Source organism: Mustela nigripes, chromosome 2 (genome assembly GCF_022355385.1).
Source record: "Mustela nigripes isolate SB6536 chromosome 2, MUSNIG.SB6536, whole genome shotgun sequence".
Classification (NCBI taxonomy): domain Eukaryota; kingdom Metazoa; phylum Chordata; class Mammalia; order Carnivora; family Mustelidae; genus Mustela; species Mustela nigripes.
In genome coordinates, this window is record NC_081558.1 from 113,364,048 (window position 1) to 113,390,080 (window position 26,033).

General features: G+C 39.2%; 1 protein-coding gene across 4 annotated transcripts in view; it reads right to left on the bottom strand.

Annotated features, from left to right (window-relative positions):
• Window positions 1-24,559, bottom strand: part of KLHL24 (kelch like family member 24) — a 48,414-nt gene extending 23,855 nt beyond the window's left edge. The window contains exons 1-5 of one of the 4 annotated variants that reach the window (XM_059391449.1): window positions 24,407-24,559; window positions 19,306-19,436; window positions 17,729-17,791; window positions 16,020-16,170; window positions 7,861-8,837 (exon numbers count right to left, since the gene is read on the bottom strand). In XM_059391449.1, coding sequence (XP_059247432.1) covers window positions 7,861-8,780 — 920 coding nt within the window. In that variant the 5' untranslated portion in view covers window positions 8,781-8,837; window positions 16,020-16,170; window positions 17,729-17,791; window positions 19,306-19,436; window positions 24,407-24,559. The remainder of the gene's footprint in view (window positions 1-7,860; window positions 8,838-16,019; window positions 16,171-17,728; window positions 17,792-19,305; window positions 19,437-24,406) is intronic. The other 3 variants (XM_059391447.1, XM_059391448.1, XM_059391450.1) reach the window with 3 other exon arrangements.
• Window positions 24,560-26,033: the final 1,474 nt, after the last annotated feature.

Genomic DNA, 26,033 nt, shown 5'->3' on the forward strand with positions numbered 1-26,033 from the left:
CCAGGGTCCTGGGATCGAGTCCGGAGTCAGGCTCTCTGCTCAGCAGGAAGCCTGCTTCTTCCCACACCCTGCCTGCCTCTCTGCCTACTTGTGATCTCTCTCTGCCAAATAAATAAATAAAAATTTAAAAAAAATAAAAATAAAGAAAACTATATATCAAAAGAGGGACTGGTTAATCACAAAAGCAATAAGTAAATGAATGAAAAAGTAATCACAGAAGGTCTTACAAGAACAAACATCTCTTGTGCCCATTCAAGTTCTTGCTTAAGGGAAAGAATCTTAGCTTAGCTAACCTGAACATTACTGGTTCTTTGGTAAGAATATTTTTATGGTGGGTGAGACTTCCTTAAGCTGTACTAGCTGAGAGGACTCCAGTTCTAAAGATCTACTAATTCCCTTTGTTTGGATTCCATGCTTGCAAAACAACCCTTGAAAACTTTGACTTCCCACTTAGTGATTTGTCCATAGTAAAAGAATATGGTGAACAGACTGGCTTAAAGATCTGTATGTGTCGATGTGGAATAATCTCCAAGATACTTATAAATGAAAAAAACAAGGTGCAGGGCGCCTGGGTGGCTCAGTGGGTTAAGCCGCTGCCTTCGGCTCAGGTCATGATCTCAGGGTCCTGGGATCGAGTCCCGCATCGGGCTCTCTGCTTGGCAGGGAGCCTGCTTCCCTCTCTCTCTCTCTGCCTGCCTCTCTGTCTACTTGTGATTTCTCTCTGTCAAATAAATAAATAAAGTCTTAAAAAAAAAAAAAACAAAAAAACAAGGTGCAGAACTGAGTGTATAAAGAGAAGCAGGGAGGAATGTGTGCGTATACACACACACACATAATATATACACACAAAGAATATTTTCAAAGAGTTCAAGAAACTGGTAACAGTGGTATCCTTTGGCTAGAACTGATGTATCAGGGATCAGGTAGAGGGAAACTTATATGTATATGTTCATGAAAAATGTTTGAGTTAAGAATAAAAATGAATGACACCTGGATAGTTCAGCTGGTTATGCATCTGCCTTTGGCTTAGGTCTTGAGATCTCAGGCTCTCTGTTCAGCAGGAGCTGCTTCTCCTTCTCCCTGCCACTCCCCCTGCTTGTGCTCTCTTTCTCCCGTCAAATAAATAAATAAAATCTTAAAAAAAAAAAATCTTAATTATAATCTTCATGTTCTTACTGGTTTTCAATAGGAACTTGAGCTTTGTCTTCCTTATGGACTTAATTTTCATTATACAGTAACTGTTAGACAAGAGGTAGTAGGAAGTATTAGAAAAGTACCTCAAAATGACAAGCTTATTAAATCTTAGTTATCTCTGTTGCTCAATGGAATGTGGCAAAGAGCATCATTTTTTTCCCATAGAACTGAATAAATTATTCTTAAAATAAACCATTCGATATCAAGCATATCTTTCAAACCAAATTTCCTATTCTGTAAAAGTAGAGCACAAATTTACAATCTATTTTGATTATTTTCTTTATGAAACCAGCAAAAATTTTTACTGTGCATTTTTGTGTGAAATACTAGGTTATATACTTTTCATATTGTATTTCCAATCCTCACAATCTTACAAGGTGGTATTATGCTTAATTTTGCAGGTGAGAAAATTGATACAGAAGTTAAAATGTTTTGTCTAAGGTCGTGGTATTAACTATTTGTATGGAGCCACATCCCAGTCCAGACCTGATTCTGAAGCCAGTACTCTGAACACATCATGGTACTTCTACTCGCCATTTATTTAAAAATAGTCATCATGTAGTAGTACAGAGATTTAAAGTTGCATAATATATATTAATCAAAAGACAAGTATTCGTAAGATTTGCTCCTATGATTGATTTCTACTGTTTTTTCTCCTGAGGGTTTACAACTGAGAGTGCAGATTACCAAAGCTTTTGTGCTCTTAGATCAGCCCATATCCTGTTTCTAGGTAATCGCTACCATACCCTGTTTTTTTTCTTTTTAAAAAGATTTTATCTATTTATTTGACAGAGACATAGCGAGAAAGGGAACACAGCAGGGGGAGTGGGGGAGGGAGAAGCAGGCTTCCTGCCAAGCAGGGAGTCTGATGCGGGGCTCACTCCCAGGACCCTGGGATCATGACCTGAGCCGAAGGCAGACCCTTAACAACCGAGCCACCCAGGCATCACTCATACTGTTTTTTTTTTTAAAGATTTTATTTATTTATTTATTTGACAGAGAGAGATCACAAGTAGACAGGCAGGCAGAGAGAGAGAGAGGGAAGCAGGCTCCCTGCTGAGCAGAGAGCCCGATGTGGGCCTCGATCCCAGGACCCTGAAATCATGACCTGAGCCGAAGGCAGTGGCTTAACCCACTGAGCCACCCAGGCGCCCATACTCTGTTTTTTTAACGTATGTTGAGGTTTTCTCTCTTATTTAAGAGACACGTGGGTATGTATAGGTAGAATATTCAGTATGGATTGAACTGTGGAGAACACTCGGCACAGGATAAACAGTGAAGAAATACTGGCTGATGTGAGGACTATAACCTAATTAACAGTGGTGGTAGCAAGCTGTTATCACCCTAATCCAGAGTTAATCTTTGTATCACTAATGGTGGGACCACCAGATATGGTGTATCTTCTAATGTAATGCAATACAATATACACATTACCTAGGATGAATTCTAGCCAAAAATATTTAACTTGTCTCTATTAAATGGAAGCTTATAGAGCTAACTTCCAGTTTTCAGAAAACACAGCTAAATTTAGTTAAGTGACAGTGTAAGGCAGCAACCTAATATAGAAGGTGGACTATTTTTCTGGACAACTTCCCCATCAACAAGTTAAAATCATGGGGAAAAAAAAAAAAACTGTTCTGGATTTAGAGACTTCATGGGAATAACCAGATGCAATAAGTGGTACTAAATTGGATCAAGGTTCATTAAAGAACAGTTTGGAAAAGACTGGGGAAATATGAATACAGATTGGGTATTAGTTAATATGAAAGAAATATTACTAACTTCAAGCGGGATGTTATTTAGCCTATGTTATTGTTTTAAAGATGTGTCCTGAGGTAAAAATAAACAAACAAATAAATTTTTAAAAACTGGCTGAATGAATGGATGAATAAATGAAAGAGAAAGTCTGGGCTAGAGTTCTAGGTCTGATAGCCAATAACATGTATGGTAATTAAAATCAAGAGAAAAAAAGAGATCACCTAGGAAGATGGGATATAAGGCAAGACAGAGAGGTGTGAACTGAGGGGACTATCAACATTTCAAAGGCCAGACAGAGAAGGAACGATCAAATGGGAAAAAGAGCAGTTGAAGAGGACCATGAGGAAATGGTGTTCCAGAAGCTAAGGGAGGACTTTCAAGAAAAAGTAAAGCAACTGATAAAGTCAAATCCTAAAGTGAGATCAAGGTGAATAAAGACTGAAAAGAGGCTAACAAATAACAAATAGAAGGTCAGTGATGGCCTGATTGAGAGGAGTTTCAGCTAAGTGACTGGAGGGGAAGCAGAGGAATGAACTACAATTGAAGTGGAGATATCACTTCTCTTTCAAAGAAGTTTGGAATTTCTCAGAAAGATGAGAACCTGACAAACAATACACATTGTTCAGATAATGAAATTCCTAGTGACTGGTACTAATATGCAGTAACAGGTAAGTGAAGGAATATAAGGAACAGAAGGTGATGATAAGAGTTATAAAACAAAGGATTTATCTTTATATTCCTTATGCAATGCCTACATAAAATAAATACCTTTTATTATATTCACAACAATCTGCAAGCTCAATATAACTATAGTTTTTTTCTTATTTGCCTCCTAAAGAAAGATAACATCGAAATCTTATATAAAGATGTGCTTCACTGTATGAAATGGATTGGCTCTCTTAAAAACTGGATGTAAAATACATGTTTACAAATCAAATAATTAAGCACAGTAGAAAATTATCTCTGTATTATCTAAGCCTAATTACCTTTAGAGGGCAATCTGATTTCACTTAGGTCATATTTTTATAAATAATGTTAATAATAACTTACTTGATTTTACAATATACATCCTTTCATTCCTAATTCTAATCCTGTACATATATAGGAGACAGATGCTGGAAAGTTATTATTAGCCCTATTTGACCCAAAGCCGTTCTGTCTGCTAAAAGGGGACAAATCTGTTTGAAAACACACACTTTTCCCCTTAGAAGGATACTGTGTTTCCAGAAAAGTTCTAGGAGAGCCCCAAAACTGTTCAACTTTTTTTTTTTTTTTAAAGATTTTATTTATTTGAGAGAGAGCATGAGAGCAGAGTGAGCAGGAGGAAGGGGCAGAGGGAAAAGCAGACTCCCTGCTGAACAGGAAGCCCCATGTGGGACTTGATCTCAGGTATCTGAGATCATGACCTGAGCTGAAGGCAGAGCTTAACTGAATGACTGAGCCATCCAGACACCTCCTGTTCAGCATTCTTCTGGCTCAGGTCATGATCCCAGTATCCTGGGATAGAGCCTTGCACTGGGCTCCCTGCTCAGTGGGAAGCCTGCTTCTCCCTCTCCCACTCTCCCTCTTTCTGTTGCCCCTCTCAGGGTGTCTCTGTCAAATAAATAAACAGAATCTTTAAAACAAACAAACAAACTCTGTTCTTTCACATTTTTAAGGTCAGCCCATGCTTCTTAATAGCCCTTAAAAAAAACAACAAAAACAACTGGGGCACCTGGGTGGCCCAGTGGGTTAAGCCTCTGCTTTCTGCTCAGGTCATGATCAGGGTCCTGGGATCAAGCCCCTCATCGGGCTCTCTGCACAGTGGGGAGCCTGCTTCCCCCCATCTCTGCTGCCTCTCTGCCTACTTGTGATCTCTGTCGAATGAATAAAAATCTTTATTAAAAAAAAACTTAAAAAAATTAGTATATTTATATAATAAAATTGTTTTTTTTGTCCTTTGTTAAAAAACAGAGTCAAAAACCTTAAGTGACTCTTAATCTCACAAAACAAACTGAGGGTTGATGGGGGGAGGGGGGATTGGGAGAGGGTGGGTGGGTTTATGGACATTAGGGAGGGTATGTGCTACGGTGAGTGCTGTGAAGTGTGTAAACCTGGCGATTCACATACCTGTACCCCTGGGGATAAAAATATATTATATGTTTATAAAAAATAAAAAAAATAAATTAAAAAAAGAGTCAAATACATTTCTTTCTTACAAAGCAATTATTATTTTTCACTAAAGTCAGTTGACTTTGAAGAAAAAAATGTGCTCTAACCTTAATACAAAGAAGTAATAATTTTTTATAATAATAATTACACAATATTTTATCTAATATATAAAAAGTTTAGATTGTTGGGTGCCTGGGTGGCTCATAGGTTAAGCCTCTGCTTTTGGCTCAGGTCATGATCTCAGGGTCTTGGGAATCAAGGCCCATATTCGGCTCTCTGCTCAGCAGGGAGCCTGCTCCCCCCCCCCCCGCCCGCTCTCTGCCTCCCTCTCTGCCTATTTGTGACCTCTCTGTGTCAAATAAATAAATAAATCTATCTTAAAAAAAAGTTCAGACTGTCAAGTACTGTGAGTTTTCTTTACAGATTTATTTATTTATTTGAGAGCGAGTGCACATGTGCCCATGCATGTGAGCACACAAGTGAGGTGGGGGAGTAGAGCGAGAGGGAAAGAGAGTCTTAAGCAGACTCTGAGTTAAGAGAGGAGCCCCACTCAGGCCTTGATCTCAAGACCCTGAGATAGGACCTGAACTGAAACGAAGGGTTGGATGCTTAACCAACCACACCAACCAGGCACCCCTGGGAGTTTTCTTAAGTGGGTCAGACCTACACTACACTATATAAATAATAACAGCTATTAATTTTTAATAACTTCTATGCACCACTTTCGATGATAAGTACCTTAATAGTTTCAATGGCAGGGGCGCCAGGGTGGCTTAGTGGGTTAAGCCTCTGCCTTCAGCTTGGGTCATGATCTCAGCGTCCTAGGATTGAGCCTCACATCGGGCTCTGCTCAGCAGGGAGCAGGCTTCCCCCTCTCTTTCTGCCTGCCTCTCTGCTTACCTGTGATCTCTCTCTCTCTCTCTCTGTCAAATAAGTAAATAAAATCTTAAAAAAAAAGTTTCAATGGCAGAACCTGTGAGGTAAGTACTATTTATTATCATTCTCACTTTACATATGAGGAAACAGATTACATCTTTCTATATTCAAACTAGTGAAGATTTTAAAGACATACCATCTCATCATATGCTGAATTTTTAATCACATCCCAAAACAATAATAATCAAAAGCAAAGCTAAAATTTTGGTTTGAGAGCTACGCTCTAATAAATTTATAGGAAAAGTGGAGGTGATATGAAAAAATAAAAATACCAGTTTTGCAACAATGTGAATATATTTAACACTACTGAGTGGCACAATTTTTAAAATTAAGATAATAAATTTATGCCATATTTTTTTTTTTACCACAATTTAAACAAATTAGCTTTGTTAGAAAAATATTAGGGTCCCCTCCCCTTTTTTTTATTTTTTTATTTTTTATTTTTTATTTATTTATTTTTTCCCTCCCCTTTTTTTTAAAGATTTTATTTGTCAGAGAGAGCATGAAAGAAAAAGCACAGCAGGGGAAGCAGCAAACAGAGGGAGAAGCAGGCTCCCTCCTGAGCAAGAAGCCCAATGTGAGCCTCGATCCCAGGACCCTGAAATCATGACCTGAGCAGAAGGCAGATGCTTAACCAACTGAGCCACCCAGGCATCCTGAAAGATTCTTTACTATATATCTCACAATAGCCATTTCTCGCTTAGTCCAGTATAGTACATTTAATATTATTCCTTCAAGTATTAACATGATTATTTTTCTATAGCTTATAAATTAAAATGTTTTACTGAAATAATGCACTATAAAAACATACAAGTCTAATACTGAATTGAATTCCTACCTCTAAATATATTTTCCAAATTCTCCCTAATGATGATATAATTTTTATAATCAGAAAAAAATTTAAAAATTAAGATTGACATTAAGTAACTGTGGCAATAAGAAGAGGTCTGAAACCTGGGTTTTACATCAAGAATCCACTCAATATATACCAGTTTACTTACTTCACCTTTATATTTCAAGTTGCCTGTTAGGAAAAAAGGAAGTCTGTGAATTTGCCTATTGCGTGTGTGTGTGTGTGGTTTTGTTGTTGTTAAGATTTTATTTATTTGACAGAGATCACAAGTAGGCAGAGAGGCAGGCAGAGAGAGAGAGCGAGCAGGAAGAAGGCTCCTTGCTGAGCAGAGAGCCTGATGCAGGGCTCAATGTGGGGCTTGATCCCAGGACGCTGAGATTTTTTTTTTTTTTTTTTTTAAAGATTTTCTTACTTCTATGACGGGAGAGAGAGAATCTCAAGCAGACTCTCCACTGAGTGCAGAGCCCAATGTAGTGCTTGATCTCATGACTCTGAGATCATGACCTGAGCTGAAATCAAGCCAACTGGGCACCCCTGCCAATTGTTTTTTATATGCAGAAGCAGTACAAGAGAGTCCGAGTCTACTTTATATCAAAAGACCCTTTAGAAAGAAAAGTGGAATTATTTGGGATCCTACAAAGATTAAGAGAAATAAGCAGAAATATGCTGAGACGTTCACAGTTGTGAAGACACTCTGCAATAACCTTTCACAGCTCAGAATAACAAAGAATGATAGTGTTGAATCTAGTCTTCACTGAGAAAGACTTTTTAAAAAAAATTCTTTTTGGAGGGGGAGAGAAATTTTAATGATTTATGTAATCCAAAACAAATCTTAAATTATGGAAAGCCATAATTAGACAATGCATATAAATGACTACACTGAGATTTCACTCAGGAGGTTTAAAAATATTTTAAAAATAAAAACTTTTGTTAATTATGTTGTAGTTCTTTAGAATTGGTTCTCTCACCTGCGTGGCCTAGTCCTTGGAGACATCATTTCATTCCCAAGTATGTGGTACCGTCTTGCTTCATGCAACAGCTGATAACACTCAGGAGAATTCTGGATCAATTGGTCCACCTCAACTGTTTGGACAAAGTAGTTTGGATGCAACAGAGGGAGTCTCACATGTGTCAGGAGCTCATGTAACAGTGGTCTTCTCAGATCAACAGCACGATAGACCCAACGCATGACGGCTTCAAAAACCATTTCCTCTTTACCAATAACAAGTTCATCACTACAAATATAATCAATAAGTTCATCTTTGTCAAGCTCAAGAAATTCTTCATGCTGTGACACATCCTCAAAAGTCTGTAATGCAAAATTCTTGCATTTTGTGAAGAGTGTTTTGAGAGAATGGGTATCAGCAAAGCGCTGGATTCCTAAGCAGTTACAAGGATCAAGTTGCTCCTCTAAGAACTTGGCACAAGCATCACGGAGAACACTAATCTGAAAGAGGCTTGACGTTTCAAAGAGATATTGTACATTCTCTGTAGTGATCTTTACCTTTCCAGTATAAACATACTGCAAAAAACATTCCATAGCTTCAGCTAAAATACCATTGATCTCAACCAACATTTCTCGGCTTTCTCTGTGGTCATTACAAAACATAGCTCTGAAGTAGCTACTACAGGCTGAGAGAACAGCTCTATGGCAAGGAAATTCTTTGCCTTCCACACAAATGATGACATCTGTGAATAAGCGGCTGTCTCGGAATTCATTGAATATCTGGAGTATGTTTTCAGCATGGGATGATCCTGAAGAGAAGTCAAAAAACTCATGGCCTGTGAGAGATTTAGGGTCCATTTCAAAAACTTTACGCTTAGTTGCTGGGGAATCACGAACCCCAAGATCCTCTCTGTTTAGTCTTCGTCCCAATATTAGTACCATTGTTACATCAGTTGACTATGTAATTGTTGAGAAATGTTAAGGCTCTTCTTTATGAGGCTAAAAATAGGGGGAAAAAAAAAGAAAACATTTCAATATACAAAAAACTCAGCACTGAAACGACATAGTCTCATTTTGATGTAAACATTACAATAAAATCACATACTTAATGTATCTTATAAGGAGTATAGAGTACTCTTTTTAATAAGAATTGACAAATAACAATTCGCATTATGGGTACAATTTGCAATAGTACTTCTTAAGGCCACCCCCCAAAGATGCTATATACTTTTTGAATTACTAATAACTTCTTTCTCCCCTTTTACACAACTGGGTTATATCTACTGACTGCAGAGTTAAGTTTGAGTGCTGTAAGACAAAGAATTTGACCACATTCAGAATCTTAATATAGTATTGTGAGAGAAGAATTCAGTTATATCTATCAGTAGTGTACTGGTGGGGGCACCTGGGTGGTTCAGTGGGGTCATGTGGTTAAGCCTCTGCCTTTGGATCAGGTCATAATCTCAGGGTCCTGGGACTGAGCCCCACATTGGGCTCTCTGCTCGGCGGGGAGCCTGCTTCTCCTTCTCCCTCTGTCTGCCTCTCTGCCTACTTGTGATCTCTCTCTCTGTCAAATAAATAAATGAAATCTTAAAAAAAAATGGGTACTGGGGCTCCTGGCTGGCTCAGTCAGTACAGGATGTGACTCTTGATCTTGTAGTTGTAAATTGGGAGCCTTATGTTGGGTACAGAGATTATTATTATTATTATTATTTTAATATTTATTTATTTATTTGAGATAGAGAAAGTGAGACAGAGCATGAGCGAGGAGAAGGTCAGAGAGAGAAGCAGACTCCCCGTGAAGCCGAGAGCCCGATGCGGGACTCGATCCCGGGACTCCGGGATCATGACCTGAGCCGAAGGCAGTCGTCCAACCAACTGAGCCACCCAGGCGTCCCGAGATTTTTTTTTTAAATGTGTACTGTTTGACCAGCAGTCCCTTCCTAGCAAGCTATCCCAAGGAAATAGGAATAAGTGGAAAGATTTATCTACCGTGATGTTCAATGCTCTATTAGTAGAAAATACTTATAACAATCTAAATGCCCTACAATAGGAGATGAGTTAAACCATACTACATCTTAAGGACTGAAGACAGTCTATGCAGCCATTTAAAATTATGTAGACTATTTAATGACAGGGGGACTTATTAATCAGATAATAAGTGAAAAGCAGATCATAAAACATATGCTCAAAATAGAAAAAATTATGTTATCAGTGTATCTTAGGGATAGAAAAAAGGAGGCACATATGCCAAAATGTTAAGTGATTTATTTAACTTCTGGTTTCCTCTATTTCACCCAGTTTCTACTATAAATATGCAGTATCTTGTTTTGAGATCTTTAAGACACATGTATCTATGCCCTTCTCCCTTTCACTAATAAGAAACATCCCCAAACTTCTCTCAGAAATGAAGATGAATAGGTAAACTGACTAAGCCAACAGACTGAGGCAATGGGCTACAGCTATCAATTCTCTTTAAGTTTTGATTTTTAATGTGGTTCTTCTGCTGCCACTCTTTTCACATCTCCATAAGTTAATATGTGATCCAAAAGGTCTCTGTAACTGGCTTAAGAGCACTCAGAGTAACTCTCAACTATTCCCAAGATCTCATAATCTCATACACACAATTGCTTCTAAAGGTCCCAGCTTCCTTCTGAAATATTTCAACAGTTAGATATCCAGGCTTAACTAAGCCTAATGAAGGTTTAAGAAGATCAAAGATAACCCCCTAATGAAATGCCATCCTACATTCACAAGTCACAAATAAAATGGAGACCTGCGAGTTAACAAACTAAATTTAGAACTGTGTTTTGTGGGGCTTCTGGGTAGTCCAATTGGTTAAGCCACTGACTCTTGGTTTCAGTTCAGGTCATGATCTCATGGGTCTTGAGACTGAGCCAGGGCAAGCTGAGCAGGGAGTCGGCTTGACTGATTCTCTCTTCCTGCCCCTCCCCCTACTCATGTATGTGCATACATGCACTCTCTCTAAAAACAAATTAATAAAAAAAAAAAAAACCCTGTTTTTTTGTATAACCCTCGCATATTAAATTGTACCCCATTTTAAAAATCCTTATGTGAAATAAGAAAATATGAAATACCAAAACCAAGAAGCAACTCATGCTATTATATTCTCTTTCATATTCTAATTTATTCTTTTTTTCAAGATTTTATTTATTTGAGAGAGAGAGTGCGTGCACACAAGTTGGGAAGGCAGAAGGACAAGTACCAAGCAGGAAGCCTGACTTGGGGCTCATTCCTAGGACCCTGGGATCATGACCAGAGTTGAAGGCAGACACTTAACCGACTGAGCCACCCTGGCGCCCCCTAATTTGTTCTTATATTTGCCTTCTTTTCTCATCACACTAATGACCCAGATGCCCTAGTTGCAATATTCACTAGATACTTCCAACTTTCATCAATTCCTTCACTGAGTGTATTTAACCTTGTCACTTCCATTTTCTTTCTTTCTTTTTTTTTTTTTTAAGATTTTATTTATTTATCCGACAGAGAGAGATCACAAGTAGGCAGAGAGGCAGGAGAGAGAGAGGAGGAAGCAGGCTCCCCGCCGAGCAGAGAGCCCGATGTGGGACTCGATCCCAGGACCCTGAGATCATGACCTGAGCCGAAGGCAGCGGCCTAACCCACTGAGCCACCCAGGTGCCCCGTCACTTCCATTTTCTAACATTATCAACAAATGTTTATTGTGTGTCTACCATTGCCAGGATACTGTGCTTAGCCTATAGTTTTTGGAGATGTAGGATATTACTAGATATTGCAGCTGAGGTGGTTTTTTTTGTTTTAATATATATAGCTAAGACAAAGCATATTCACAAAAAGATTAATAAGGTAGCAAAGGCAATATGATACCACACTACTATAGACAGTTCCCACTTAAGGTTCTATTAAATATTTTTTACCTCTTCATATAAATTAGCACTTAATCTTTCTTAAGTCCCAGTGATAGGATTTTCCCTGGGCAGATGTACACCAGGCTATTCTAAACCATTTTTTTTTTTAAAGATTTTATTTATTTATTTGACAGGCAGAGACCACAGGAGGCAGAGAGGCAGGCAGAGAGAGAGGAGGAAGCAGGCTCCCCGCTGAGCAGAGAACCTGATGTGGGACTTGATCCTAGGACCCAGAGATTATGACCTGAGCCGAAGGCAGTGGCCTAACCCACTGAGCCACCCAGTTGCCCAAGGCTATTCTAATTAGTAGGAAAAAGTACCTGGTTGTAATAACATTTGAAGGTCGCCTAAATGTTTGCACGTACAAAATCCTTTCTCTTCCATCCCTCTCTTTATCTCCTAATTTTGCAGGTAAAGTCAGAAAAAAATTCAAGCAATGTTATCAAATGGAATAAAGATGCAAGTAAAATAAACACTATTTTTATTTGGGATCGATCACCAGGTGGGGATTCAGAGGCAGTATGCTAATAGGAACATTTCTATTGTGTTCATGTGGATTTAAAACATGCTAAAATGACCGAAGGAGGGTCATTTTGGTTCCCTCTAAGAATTCTGGCTAAAACTAAGGAAGTTCTTGGAAATCTACCAAGTAACGCTGTAGGAACTATTAAGAGCCAAATCTGCGTACTAATTGTGTATTAACTGGTTTGACGATGCCATGGGGGCTATATTTCCTTAAATACATTAAAAAAACAGAACAACACTTTTTAAAATCACAACAATCTTTTTAAAAATATGCTTGCTATGTGCCTGGCATTTTCTAAATTCTCTTTTTTATTTTTTATGTTTTTAAGGATTATGTATTTGAAAGAGAATGAGAGAGAGAGAGAGAACAAGAGAAGGGGAGGGTTAGGACAAGCAGACTCCGTGCTGAACAGAGAGCCCGATGTGGGACTCCATCCAGGGACTCCAGGATCACCACCTGAGCCGAAGGCAGTCACTTAACCAACTGAGCCACCCAGCCATCCCTCTCTCTCTTTTTTTAAAGATAATTTAGTGGGGTGCCTGGATGCCTCAGCTGGTTAAACAACTGATTCTTGATTTTGGCTCAGGTCATGATCTCAGGGTCACAGAGCCCCACAAGGGGCTCTCAGTAGATAGTCTGCTTGAGATTCTGTCCCTTTCCCTCTGCCCCTCCTCTGCTCTCTCTTAAATAAATAAATAAATAAATAAATCTTTTTTTTTTTTTTTAAGGTAAGATTTATTTATTTATTTATTTATTTGAAGAGGGAGGGGCAGAGGGAGAGAATCCTCAGGTAGATTCCCCTCTCAGTGTGGAGTCCAACAGAGGGCTTGATTCGACCACCCATGAAATTACAACCCCAGCCAAAACTAAGAGTTGGATGTCTCACCAATGAACCACCCAGGTGCCTCAACTGTCTAAATTCTTCATAGAGATTTAATTTAAACCTCCCAACAATCTTATGAGGTTGTTACTACAATTAACAAGAAAAATTGTTTATAGCCTTAGGACTTTATCTTTATACACAGGATTAAGACAGATTTTTCTAAATAGGCAGAAACTATTTGTAAAGTAAGTGAAAGACTGACAGGGATAATTTTTACCCTCACTTCTACATTTAAGAAAACAAACAGAAAATTTTAAGTATTCAAATATTATATATTATTTTCAAAATGTATAACAAAGTTTATAATATAATGAAACTGTTATATAGCAGTGGAAACTCATGTAGAAAGCTTATTTAAATAAACACACAAATAAAAATAAACCTAAGAGAAAAAAAAAAACCTAAGAGAATGCTTATGAATAACTGTTTTTTGGAGCAATGTCAATTACTGGGTATTTAGTCAGTAAAATTAGTTTTTCTTAAATTTGAGGAAATATTTGTCTACACATACATTCTGGTCCTAGAAAGCCAAATTTTGAACTGTAATCTATTATGTTTTGGAGGTTTTAGGTAACAGATTTTCCTAAGAATAAAAATCTTCTTTTGTTCATTTTAGGCACACCTGGGTGGCTCAGTCAGTTAAGCATCTGCCTTTGGCTTGGGCCCTGGTCCCAGGGTCCTGGGATTGAGTCCCTCATTGGGCTCCTTGCTCAGCAGGGAGACTGCTTCTCCCTCTGCCTGCAGCTCTCCCTCCTTGTGCTCATTCTCTCTCTCTCTCCCAGATAAATAAATAAAATTTAAGAAGAAAAGCTTTTTTAAAAAAATCATTTTTTGTTCATTTTAATACCTAAATGAATAAAATTACATGAGTTTAAAATATTTTAAAATGTATTATCAAGAACATAAATGTATTAAATATATTTTCAAGAACTAAAAAAAAGGGAGATGTTTCCTCCCATCTCTCTGGAGATTTTCCTGACTAGAGAGTTCAAGTTTGCCTTATTGTAGGTCATTAAACTTCTTGGGTTATGGATGCCCATGCAAGTGGGTGCTACCCACAAATACATATACATGGGTTAAAATGTAGAAATTCCCTTATAGGGCACTTGAGTGGCTCAGTCATTAAGTGTCTGCCTTTGGCTCGGGTCATGATCCCAGGATCCTGGGATCAAGCCCAACATCAGGCTCCCTGCTCAGCGGGGAGCCTGCATCTCCTCCCTCTGCTTCTGCCTCCAGCTCCCCTTGCTTGTGCCCTCTCGCTGTCAAATGGATAAATAAAATCTTTTTAAAAAATTCACTTATAATACATATCAATTCTAAATTGCAAGCTCCCAGACATGTGCACATATCTCAAATATACTTTTTTAAAAAAAGATTTTATTTATTTATTTGAGAGACAGCAGAGAGAGACAGAGAGAGCATGAGCAGGGGAGGGGCGGTGGGAGAGGGAGAAGCAGAGTCTCCGCAAAGCCAGGAGCCTGATGTGGGGCTTGATCCCAGGACCCTGAGATCATGACCTGAGCTGAAGGCAGATGCTTAACTGACTGAGCCACCCAGTGCCCCTCAAATACACTTTTAACATGAAGTTATCTCAATAATGGTTCAATACACAGAAACCTATCTCCCATAGGTGAGAGATCACTACTGTGCCCGAATGCCAATTTTTGTTCTTGAAACTGAAAAAAGTTCAAGGCACATAGTATCACAAGTGATAACCATTCAATTATAATGAACATAAATAAATATGATATGGAATAGAACTTATTTTAACCTTAATGCTTTACCAAGCTAAATTCATGATTCACTGATTCATGGTTGAATCAGTCATAAAACAGCTTCCCAAATAAAGAATTTATCTTCAAATCAGCTTACTTAAATTCTTACTGTGTTTTAGATTAAAACAAAATTCACAAATTATTGTTTTTGATTAGTGATATTATTACTGGCATTACTGACAACATAAATTTTCACCTTTATACCTTTCCTGTTCTACATTTTTGTTCTCTCAGTATTTGAATTTTTTTTTTAATTTATTCATTTATTTTGTGGGGGCAGGAGCTCGTGAGCCAAGGGAGGGCTAGAGGGAAAGAAAGAGACAGAATCCTAAGCAGAACTGCACCAAGCTCAGAGCCAGAAGCAGGGTGCAATCCCACAAAGCCAAGATCACGACCCAGGCCAAAATCAAGAGTCAGATGCCCAACTGACTTAGCCACCCAGGTGCCCCTTCTCAATGTTTAAATGAAACAAAATAATGCAACAGAATACAAACAAAATGCAAAACAAAATAACAGACTATAAGGACTAAGAATTTCCCTTTTGGCTAAAAGGGACAAGAAAGAAAACAAGTGAAAAGATACTCTGCTTTCTGTATCCAATAATCTTACTGTGTCTGGTATTTGTTACCTAGTATCTCTATCTGATAAATTTGGAGATAATAGATTGAGCAAGTTATGTATTAATATAAGGCTGATTAGACCTTTGTAGGAGTTAAAGGTTTGTCTTTCATGTTATTTTCTGCCTCTTATTCTTGTAGCTGGTTCCTTGACTGTTGACTGACAAGAGGTCTTCCACTGCTTTCGCCCAGTGTAAAACTGAAAATCCTGACTATAACAGCTATAAAATCACCTGCTGCTATTACAAAGTATTCAACAGCAACAAGATACTTGTTTACTGCTTTGTACTTGGGGAGGCTATCTCACAGATCTGGGCTGTTTCCTTCCAAGCAGCTTTGGCCTAGCTTTTTGTACATCCTCACTTTTGCTAGACTTTCTGACAACTCTCCCATTAACCAGTGTCCACAACACGAAATGTAAACTCTTCCTATACAGGGTAAATAATTCACGCAAGAAGATCTTAGAGGGTACCTGGGTGGCTCAGTGGGTTAAGCCGCTGCCTTTGGCTCAGGTCATGATCTCGGGGTCCTGGGATCGAGTCCCACAGCGGGCTCTCTGCTCAGCAGGGAGCCTGCTTCCCTCTCTCTCTCTGCGTGCCTCTCTGTCTACTTGTGATCTCTCTCTGTCAAATAAATAAATAAAATCTTAAAAAATAAAAAAGAAGATCTTAGAAATAGGAGAAGTATTTCAAAGTGTATCTTTTGAGCTTCCAGATTTAATTTACCAGCTTTTGTTTTCCCATTTTACACAAAGTATTTTATTTTAACTAGTAATGGTTGAAAATGTGAACACAGGTTTAACCACATCTCAGAGTACAGTATCTAATATAGGTTCAAGATTTATAATAAATGAATTTATATACAATCAAGCAAACAAAACATAAATAACAGGTAGAATTCTTCTAAAAATTTAACAAATATCAAAGCATCATCATTCCTTTCAGGAAAAAGTAAGCAACTAAATAAGCATCTCTAACCAAAGTAAGAGGGAAAATGTTTGTTCCAAAGAAATACAACGACAAAGTATTATCTAGATAAAGGTAGCAAATGCAAGGGTGATCAGACTGTCATGTCAGTGCCTGACTGCCAGTTGCATGATTTGTCTAGAAAAGGGAGTATCTTTCTTTCCCTTGCTTACGTCTTCAGGAGCTTTATTTCTTTTTTCTTTTCTTTTTTTTTTTTTTTAAGATTTTATTTATTTATTTATGAGAGAGAGAGACAGTGAGAGAGAGCATGAGCGAGGAGAAGGTCAGAGGGAGAAGCAGACTCCCCATGGAGCTGGGAGCCCGATGCGGGACTCGATCCCGGGACTCCGGGATCATGACCTGAGCTGAAGGCAGTCATCCAACCAACTGAGCCACCCAGGCGTCCCAGGAGCTTTATTTCTGAAGCAATACTCTCACTTGAGAGGAAGATTTAAAAAAAAAAATATTTTATTTATTTATTTGACAGAGAGAGAGAGATCACAAGTAGGCAGAGAGAGAGGAGGAAACAGGCTCCCTACTGAGCAGAGAGCCTGATGTGGGGCTCGATCCCAGGTCTTTGGGATTATGACTTGAGCTGAAGGCAGAGGCTTTAACCCACTGAGCCACTCAGGCGCCCCTGAAAGGAAGATTTTTAACGAAGGATTTTTCTGGTTAAAGGTACTCTAGGGTTTATTTCCAACTGCAGAACTCAAGCATGTTGTAGATCTAATTCCTGACTGCTAGGTAGAGATTTAAAATTATTTTTGGCCTGTGTCTCAGAAAAATGAGGAGAATTTCCTTAATATCTCCATTTTCTGTAGAAAAATGTAGAAGAGGGACTGTTTCCTTTTATAATCTTGAGGACAGAATTGTTTCCCAATACACTGACAGGCTTAAGTAATCCCTGGTTAAAGAAAGGAAAATGGTTTGGATTCTCCAATAACAATGCTTAGTTTTGTTTTTCTTTTTTAAAGATTTATTTGAGAGAGAGAGAGTGAGAGAGCATGCAAGTGGGAGGGGTAAAGGGAGAAGGAGAAAGAGAATCCCAAGTAGATTCCTCACTGAATGCACAGCCTGACACAGGGCTCAATCTCAAGGGCCCTGAGATTACAACTTGAGCCAGAATCAAAAGTCAGACACTCAACCAACTGTGCCACCCAGGCACCCCTTAGGTATTTTATAAATATTATAAATGTAAATATAATATAAATAATACCTTTTTAGCATTTGTTTGACCAAATCCCCAGTCAAAATATTTGTGTTGTTTTAACTTCCACACCTAAAATAAATGGAGAACAGCAATGTATTATCAGATACTAATCACTCAAAGCATAGTTGGCTTTACTTGCTAATACGTTAAAGAAGTTTTTAGCCTTCAGTTTCTGACTTCTACATAGTTTAAAAGTTTACTTTTGCATAGGAAATCACTACTGAATAACAATTCCTTAAAGCAAATTAATAATTTTATGCTCTTTTACATACAAATTAGTTTCCTTATTGGTCAACTTCCTTACTTGACAATATTATCTTGGAGTAAAGTTTCTTGAAAGATGAGTAAACAAAGATTTGTGTCAATAGCAAGTTAACTGGTGGCACTGAGATGACAAAATATATATCCTGTGACTATTCCACTATGGCTATTTGAAGAGTAGCTGGTAGTTGAGGTCTCATCTGAGTTTGGGGTCATTAAATAATTCTGAGTTTGTCTATCAATAATACAAAAATTGACAGTTTAGTCATTATGTATTATAAAACTATGGAATCAGTTTGAGAAAATCAGAAAATATCTTGGTAATTCAAGAAAAAATTCGTTTTTAATCCTTAGTTATCTAGATTATCCATATAGAATCTCAAATAATTATTTTAGAATATATAAATGCATTATTATACATGCATTTTAATGCATTAATATATATTATTTCTTCTACTTTGTTAAACCTTATAAACTTAGTACCTGTGAAAACCAATTAATTCAGCACAGTTCTTTTTTTTTTTCTTTTGAAGGATGGGAAGGAGAGGAATGCTTAAGAGAAAGTACTAGAACCCTGAACTGTGCAGAGAACAGCAATAGTAATTAAACACAAGTGGTTCTGGTGTCTGGCCCAGATATCTACAAACAGAACTCATAAAGTGTTAAAAAGGCAAATTTTTAAAAGTTGATCATGAAAACCAAGATATGAACTACTCATTTTTCCCTACATATGTACACAAATACATCTCTATGCCCTGATTATACTACAATTGTAAAATAGAAGTTATTTTGAACATTTCCTTACTCCCAGAAGTAAGTATAACTTGGGTGTATCCCTGGTAAAGAATATTTCAACTTGGTCAAATTAGGAGACTGTTAATCCTAGCTAAGTAAGTGGTTTTTTTCCCAATGGACAATAAAATCCTGAGCCAATGTAGGCATCCAAGTCAACTGAAGAAATGTGTTTCTGTCTGGCACTGGGATCATAAATACTGGATTCAGATTCAGTTCAAGACTCTATAGGGCTGGTGTACCTAGCTGGCTAGGCAGAGCATGTAACTTGATCTCTGGGTTGTGAGTTGGAGCCCCACACTGGGTATACAGTTTATTTAAACAAACAAACAAACAAAAAAAGGAGAACAACAACTACTCCAGGACTGATACTAAAATAGATTCAAATTTTTAGTGTTTTGCTAGTAGAAAACACAGATTGGAATAGATTTTTCTCATGATTGACCTGGTCTAGAATTACTACCTTAAGGAGTAGAAGGGCAAGGCAATTCACTAGGGCATTTTGAGTGGAGTTTTAAGGAAATACTTACCAGCCTAACAGGTAAAAGCAAAGGACAGAGGAGGTCAGTGTACAAAGCCCAAAGGAGTTATAATATCAGAACTGATCTAGAATGTAGCTGTACTGCAACTAAGCCCAATTTTTCTTCAGAATGCAGGAATCCTATACAAAATAAAGAAATTATCATCAATCTTAAAAGATTGTGTGGGTTAAGGAGGAGCTTTTAAGACAATACATACCATATAGCAAAGGAAACCAACATTTTCACTAATGTGGTCCCTACAACTAGTGATAGTGAGCTGTCACATACTATGTTCTACGCTACATTTTCGCAAATTTAACTTTGAGTGCAGAAAACAGCAATGAGAAGACTAACCAAGAAGAGGTTTATTTTTAATATAAAGCTATATAGATAAAAGCAAAAGAAAGCCAGAAAAGTACAACATAGTAAGTCCATTATTTAAAAATGACTAGAAAATTATACTTAACATGGTACTACATAAAATCATGCAGATTTTATATATTTTTATACATTTTATATTTTTATACATTTCAAATACTTTCACCCGATTTTCACAAAAGCTAATTTATTTATTTGAACCATTCTATTTAATGACTTTTTAAAAACTATAAATTTACACTCTTAAAATTTCAATTTAAAGCTTTACTTTGGGGGCGCCTGGGTGGCTCAGTGGGTTAAAGCCTCTGCCTTCGGCTCAGGTCATGATCCCAGGGTCCTGGGATCAAGCCCCACATTGAGCTCTTTGCTCAGCAGGGAGCCTGCTTCTTCCCCTCTCTCTCTGCCTGCCTCTCTGCCTACTTGTGATCTCTGTCTGTCAAATAAAATAAAATAAAATAAATAAAATCTTTAAAAAAAAAAATAAAGCTTTACTTTGGGAGCATCTGTAAAACTGAACCAAGTTTTACAAATTCAGTATTTAAAGTCCAGTCTTCAAGGTGTTCTTTTCTTTTGAGGGGAGGAAGAAGAGTTTATTTTACATAGCTAAATAAATGTTTATTTTACACAGCTAAATAAAAAATAAACAGTAAATAAACAAGATGTTATTTTCAACATTTTAAATGTTGAATCAAGAACACATTTACCATCAGACATCAGAAACCAACTGACACTTCAATTTCTTTCCCTAGGATTAGAGCAACAAGTGGTTATCCCTTGTTGACTAGAATTCAAATGGTGAATACATTCTGATTAATGAGAGAAAAAAACTAAGTGTCTAATGATGAAAAATTTAGCAGTGCTTAAACAATGTGTCAGACTTAACAATATGGTCCTGTAACTAAAAAAGAATATGATCTTAAATAACAGAACAAAATAATCAAATACCTTCATTCAGTGTTTCTCTCCCTTGCCTTAAAACTTTTGCATACTAATATTCCCCAACCCACAAAGGAGGAAAAAAATGTTAATTATCAAACATCACACCTACTATCAAGCTCCCTATTAAGCCAATTCATGCTTCTCACTAGACTTAACCTGTAGACTTAATGTCATTTGGTTTTACCCTGCTAACATGTTTCTTTTAGAAACATGGTATTTAATACATTGTTCCATATTAAAATCAAATTAAATCTGCAAGGACACTACCTACTGCTCTGCCACTCGACCAGACCAAGTTTAAGATCTAGTATTTTGGATGACTTCTTTATGTATAAAATATCTTTGTTAGTGATTTATATTTACCTTAGGGGTGACAGAAATTATTTACAGAAATAACTTTTAGAAACTATTGAGTAAAGAGTAAAACCTAATCACTCTTTTTAAAAGTAGGCTCCAAGCCCAGCGTGGAGTCTAATGTGGGGCTTGAATTCACAACCCCAAGATCAAGACCTGAGCTGAAATCAAGAGTTGGACACTTAACCAACTGAGCCACCCAGGTGCCCCAGGCCTAATCACTTTTAAACATCATTTAGTAGACTTTAAGATGTGCCAAATGCTGAAAAATTATAAACCCTTGGGTAATGAATTTAGGCAGAATGACAAACTCATCAATTAAAAGTTTAGCTATTGTGTTTTTAATAGTAGAAAGAATAAAAGTTTCAAAATATCAAGTTGTCAGATGGCCACATTTTGTTTTAGTCACACAATTAGGATCATATAAAACTTCAGTTAGATGGATATACTTATAAGCCTATTTTATTTACATTTGTCAGCATACAGTCCATACCTAAATATTTATTGAAAAAGGATGTCTCAAATTTCTAGGTAAAAGTATATATGGGGCACTTGGGTGGCTCAGTCGTTAAGCATCTGGCTTCTGCTCAGGTCATGATCCCAGGGTCCTGGGATTGAGCCCAGCTGAGGCCTCCCACTCCCTGCTCAGCGGGAAGCCTGCTTCTCCCTCTCCCACTCCCCCTGCTTGTGTTCCTGCTCCCCCTGTCTCTCTTTCTCTCTGTCAAATAAATAAGTTAAAAAAAAAAGTCCAGTCATTAAAGAGGTGGAGTGTAGGGGCACCTGGGTGGCTCAGTGGGTTGGGCCTCTGTCTTTGGCTCAGGTCCTGATCTCAGCGTCCTGGGACTGAGCCCCACATCGGGCTCTCTGCTCAGTGGGGAGCCTGCTTCCCCACCCCCCACCTCTCTGCCTACTTGTGATCTCTCTCTGTGTCAAATAAATAAATAAAATCTTAAAAAAAAAATAAAAAAGAACGCATGAAGTCTCTGGTAGTTGTTTTATAAAAAAAGAGGTGGAGTGTACAGTATAAAAAAGTATATACAAAAAAAGTATTTACAAAATAACTAGAAATAAAGTAATAATAAAATAAAATAAAATAAAAAGAACTAAAAAAGTATATACAAAATAAGTATAAAAAGGTATATACAAAATAACTGCTGTCATTTATTTAATAGTATTTATTTTTCACAGGCTTGACTTTTGGGTTTTAATGAAATGGCAGAAAAACAAGGAAGTTTGTTTTATTTTTAAGTATTAAGGTTTTAGCAACCTGAACAAAAGGTAGGAAAGTTTAAATTAAAGCTTAAGAGCCTTAACTCATTTCTTTTTCCTGTTCTGAGACAAAGTTACAGGCTTTGTCTAGATAAGCAAGCTTCTGAGTGTTGATTTTAAAAAAAGGTTAGAGGTTTGCAGTTTGTACTTATTTATATGTTAAGTGTCCTCAATGCACAAGTGAAGAGACAGTTTGGGATCACAGAAGCTCCCTTCTGGTGTAGTCATCTCCACTTGAATATTAAAAATATATTAAGAGTGCGTAACAAATGAGAGCTGTTCATATTCAGTTCCTGCTTCACCCAGGGAACTCCATCTACCTTCTGCAAATATGCATTAGGTCTTGGGTGAATTCTTACAAATTTACAGGGAAAGAAAAATCTGATAAAGCCCAAGTACACTATTAACTTATGAAATTAGGCAAACTGCATATTTTCTTGGAGATTTTACTAACGTGGGTAAATATATGACTGTGCCATAGTCCTCTTAAAAAACAAAACAAAACAAAACACAACACAACAGGCTCGCTGCCGAGCAGGGAGCCCGATGCGGGGCTCGATCCTGGGATCGAGACAAAGGCAGAGGCTTTAACCCACTGAGCCACCCAGGCGCCCCTAAGCTGTATCTTTTTAAAAGTAGAATTCTAATTTTAATCTTGGTCGACGCGGGTCAGATTTTAAATGTTTTACACTCCTTATAAAAATCAAACTCAGCTGGTGGTCCTAAAAGGCCATAGCTGCAAATAGTAAGCGTAATTCTTCAAAAGCTGCTTGGAAGCAAGTGATTAACCACTAAACTCAATTGTGAATAGTCATTGCCTCAGAGGTGAGTGAGGCATCCTAAAATATGGCGTTAAAGTCCTTATTTCGCTACTTAAACCTTGTTTACAGAACCAGCAAAGACAATTTCGCAAGAGAACTTCCTTCCCACCATCTCGGTAATAAAGCGGCACTAGTTAAAGGGGGCTAATTTTCCGGTCTTCGAAGGGAGCTGCCGTCCGCTGCAGTCCCAGAACTGCCTAAGGCTGGGGCAGAAGCGGCGGCGGTCACCGAGGAACAACAAGGTGGCCCGTCCTAGAACGCCAGTCCTTCCGCGCGGGAACGCGCGCCGCTAGCTACAGTTGGGCCGCAGCGGCACCAGAGGCGAGAACGCGCGTTTCCGCGCGTCCTCCAGATCACCTTCAAGGGGGCGGGGGAGAACGGCTAAGGGCACAGCGACTAGACGTCCGCCAATAAACACTCGGAACTTGCCCCGTCGTCCCGCCCACAGTCCGCCGCAGGCGCCCAATCCCAGCTGTAGTAACCGTCTGCGCCTCGAGTGTCCAGAACTTGGGGGCGGGAACATTAGGAACTAAATTAAGAATCCGCGTCCGGGACTGGTAGGAAGGTGGGGAGGTTAGGCGGGGACTCTGCAGGCTAAAAGCCTGCGCCCCCGCCCGCCCCGACTCCCCGGGGACGGTCGCTCTAGGGCCGGGTTCCCGGCGCTGGCTCAGCCGCCATCCGTGGTAAACAAAGGCTCACGGGGGGTGGGGGCGGGGGTAACGGTCAGGTGACGGTGCCTGGCACATTTCGCAACTGCTTTAATGGGGCTTCTCTGGCCCGATGCCCTGAGACCCACCTTGACCCCCTCAGCCCTCCCGAACAGGACCAATGATTGCCCCCACCAAACGAAACGTATTGGCTCGAGACCTTCGCATTCTTAGTGCTTCCTTCGATTAAAAAAGAGCAGCGCCTGGTTCAAAGCCCATTGGCAACATGCGGGGGCCGTCCGCCCAGCCCTGTGCACCAGCTGCCCCTGCCCCTGGGGCAGAGGGGGACCCGCACCTGCTACCCCCAGCCCCGGCGGCCATGCTCCTCCCAACCCGCCCCCGGAGGGCTGCGCCAGCAACGCCGCGGTTCCGGGGCGGTAGTGCCAGGAGGCGGGGGTGCCCTCCCTTCAGGACTGCCGTTACCGCGACGGCACTGAAGGAGACCCCGCGCCCCAGACAGAGACGCTGCAAGTCCCAGCCTCAATCTCTCCTCAGACCCCACGTCTGGCTCCGAGACGCTGGCCAACGCCGGCTTCCCTCCTGCAGGCACCCCCATGGTAGCGACCTCAGCCGCCCCTCCGCCCCCGGTTCTAGTCGGTTCCTCGCCTCTCGGATAGTTCCGGAGCTGTCATCCCCGGGTACCTCTCAGCGAAGGCTGGAAAGAGCCAGCAGCAGTGGCCAGCAGCGGCAGCTCCTGACTTCCCTCAGCGGCTGGCGGCGCAGCGCTCTCTCCAGCGCCGGCGTCTCCCTCCAACCACCAGTGTTTGCAGCAGCTCACAACAAAGGAAACATGTGACCGCCGGGGCCAAAACACTGAGCGTCACCGACCCCTGGCCAATCCGAGTGGGCGCCCCCTGCCCTGGGGCATCCTGGGATATGTAGTTTCCACTCCGGGGGCGCCTGCCGGGGCCGCTTGGGTTTCCCGCTATAGCGCGGGTGTCTGTGCGGAGTGTGAGGAAACCCAGTCCAGGGGTTGCTGATTCGGAAACACTTTGCTTTAGTTAGAGACGGGTTAAGGAAATCCATCCATGTTAGGAGCCTTAGTGAGAAACCTGAGTCGTATGTTTATTGCCACGTCCCAAGGCAAAAGCACATTACCAAGAATTCTCAGAATTGGGCCGAGGACATAGAGATCTTTTTATTTGACCCCTTGATAAACAATCGGGAAATTTGAGGGCCTGAGAGGTGAAAGGGACTAGAACTCCGGTCGCTAGACAGCCCAGACAAACCGCCTTTCCCTGCAAATCTGTTCATGTCGGTCATATCAAATCCTAGGTTACCTCTTAATTTTAAACGTGCATGCAAGTGTTATAATGTTGTTGCAAATCCCTATTTTCCAAGGTACATAGATTCCTTAAGGCATATTTTGTTCCTTTGTTTCTGCAAGTATATATATTTTTAAGGATGAATATACCTCCTGATTTTGAAACATTTAACTAGTTTTTGGCTTCTGATACCGGAGTTATAACTTCTCTCTCTTCTATACTTTATGAATACAGCCATGCCCTTGTTAAATAATGGAATGTGTTCCAATGACCAGTGATGGAAATAATAAAGAAAGCATTTAAAATATGCTTTTTAGGCCTCTTTTCCATCTCTCATTATAAACATTTGCATGTCTCAACTGAGATCCCTGAGGTCAGGGATCATGTCCTTTGTTTTTCTTGTTTAAGATTGTATTTTTCTTTAAATTCCTTTATCTTATTTTATTTTTTTAAATTAACATGTATTATTTGCTTCAGGGGTACAGGTCTGTGAATCATCAGTCTTACACAGTTCACAGCACTCACCATAGTTCACAGCAATCCCCAAAGTTCATCACCCAGCCACCCTATCCCTCTCACCCCCACTCCCTCAGCAACCCTTAGTTTGTCCTGAGATTAAGAGTCTCTTATGGTTTGTCTCCCTCTCCATCCCATCTTGTTTTATTTTTCCCTCCCTACCCCCTTCAACCTGCCTCTCAAATTCCTCAGAGAGATCATGTAATTGTCTTTCTCTGATTGACTTATATAGCTCAGCATAATACCCTCTAGTTCCATCCATGTCATTATAAATGACAAGATTTCGGTTTTTTTTTTTTATGGCTGCATTGTATTCCGTTGTATGTATATATAATACATCTTCTTTATCCATTCATCTGTTGATGGACATCTAGGTTCTTTCCACAGTTTGGCTATTGTGGACATTGCTGCTATAAACATTCAGGTGCATGTGCCCCTTTGGATCACTACATGTGTATCCACTACATGCTAGGTCATAAGGTAGTTCT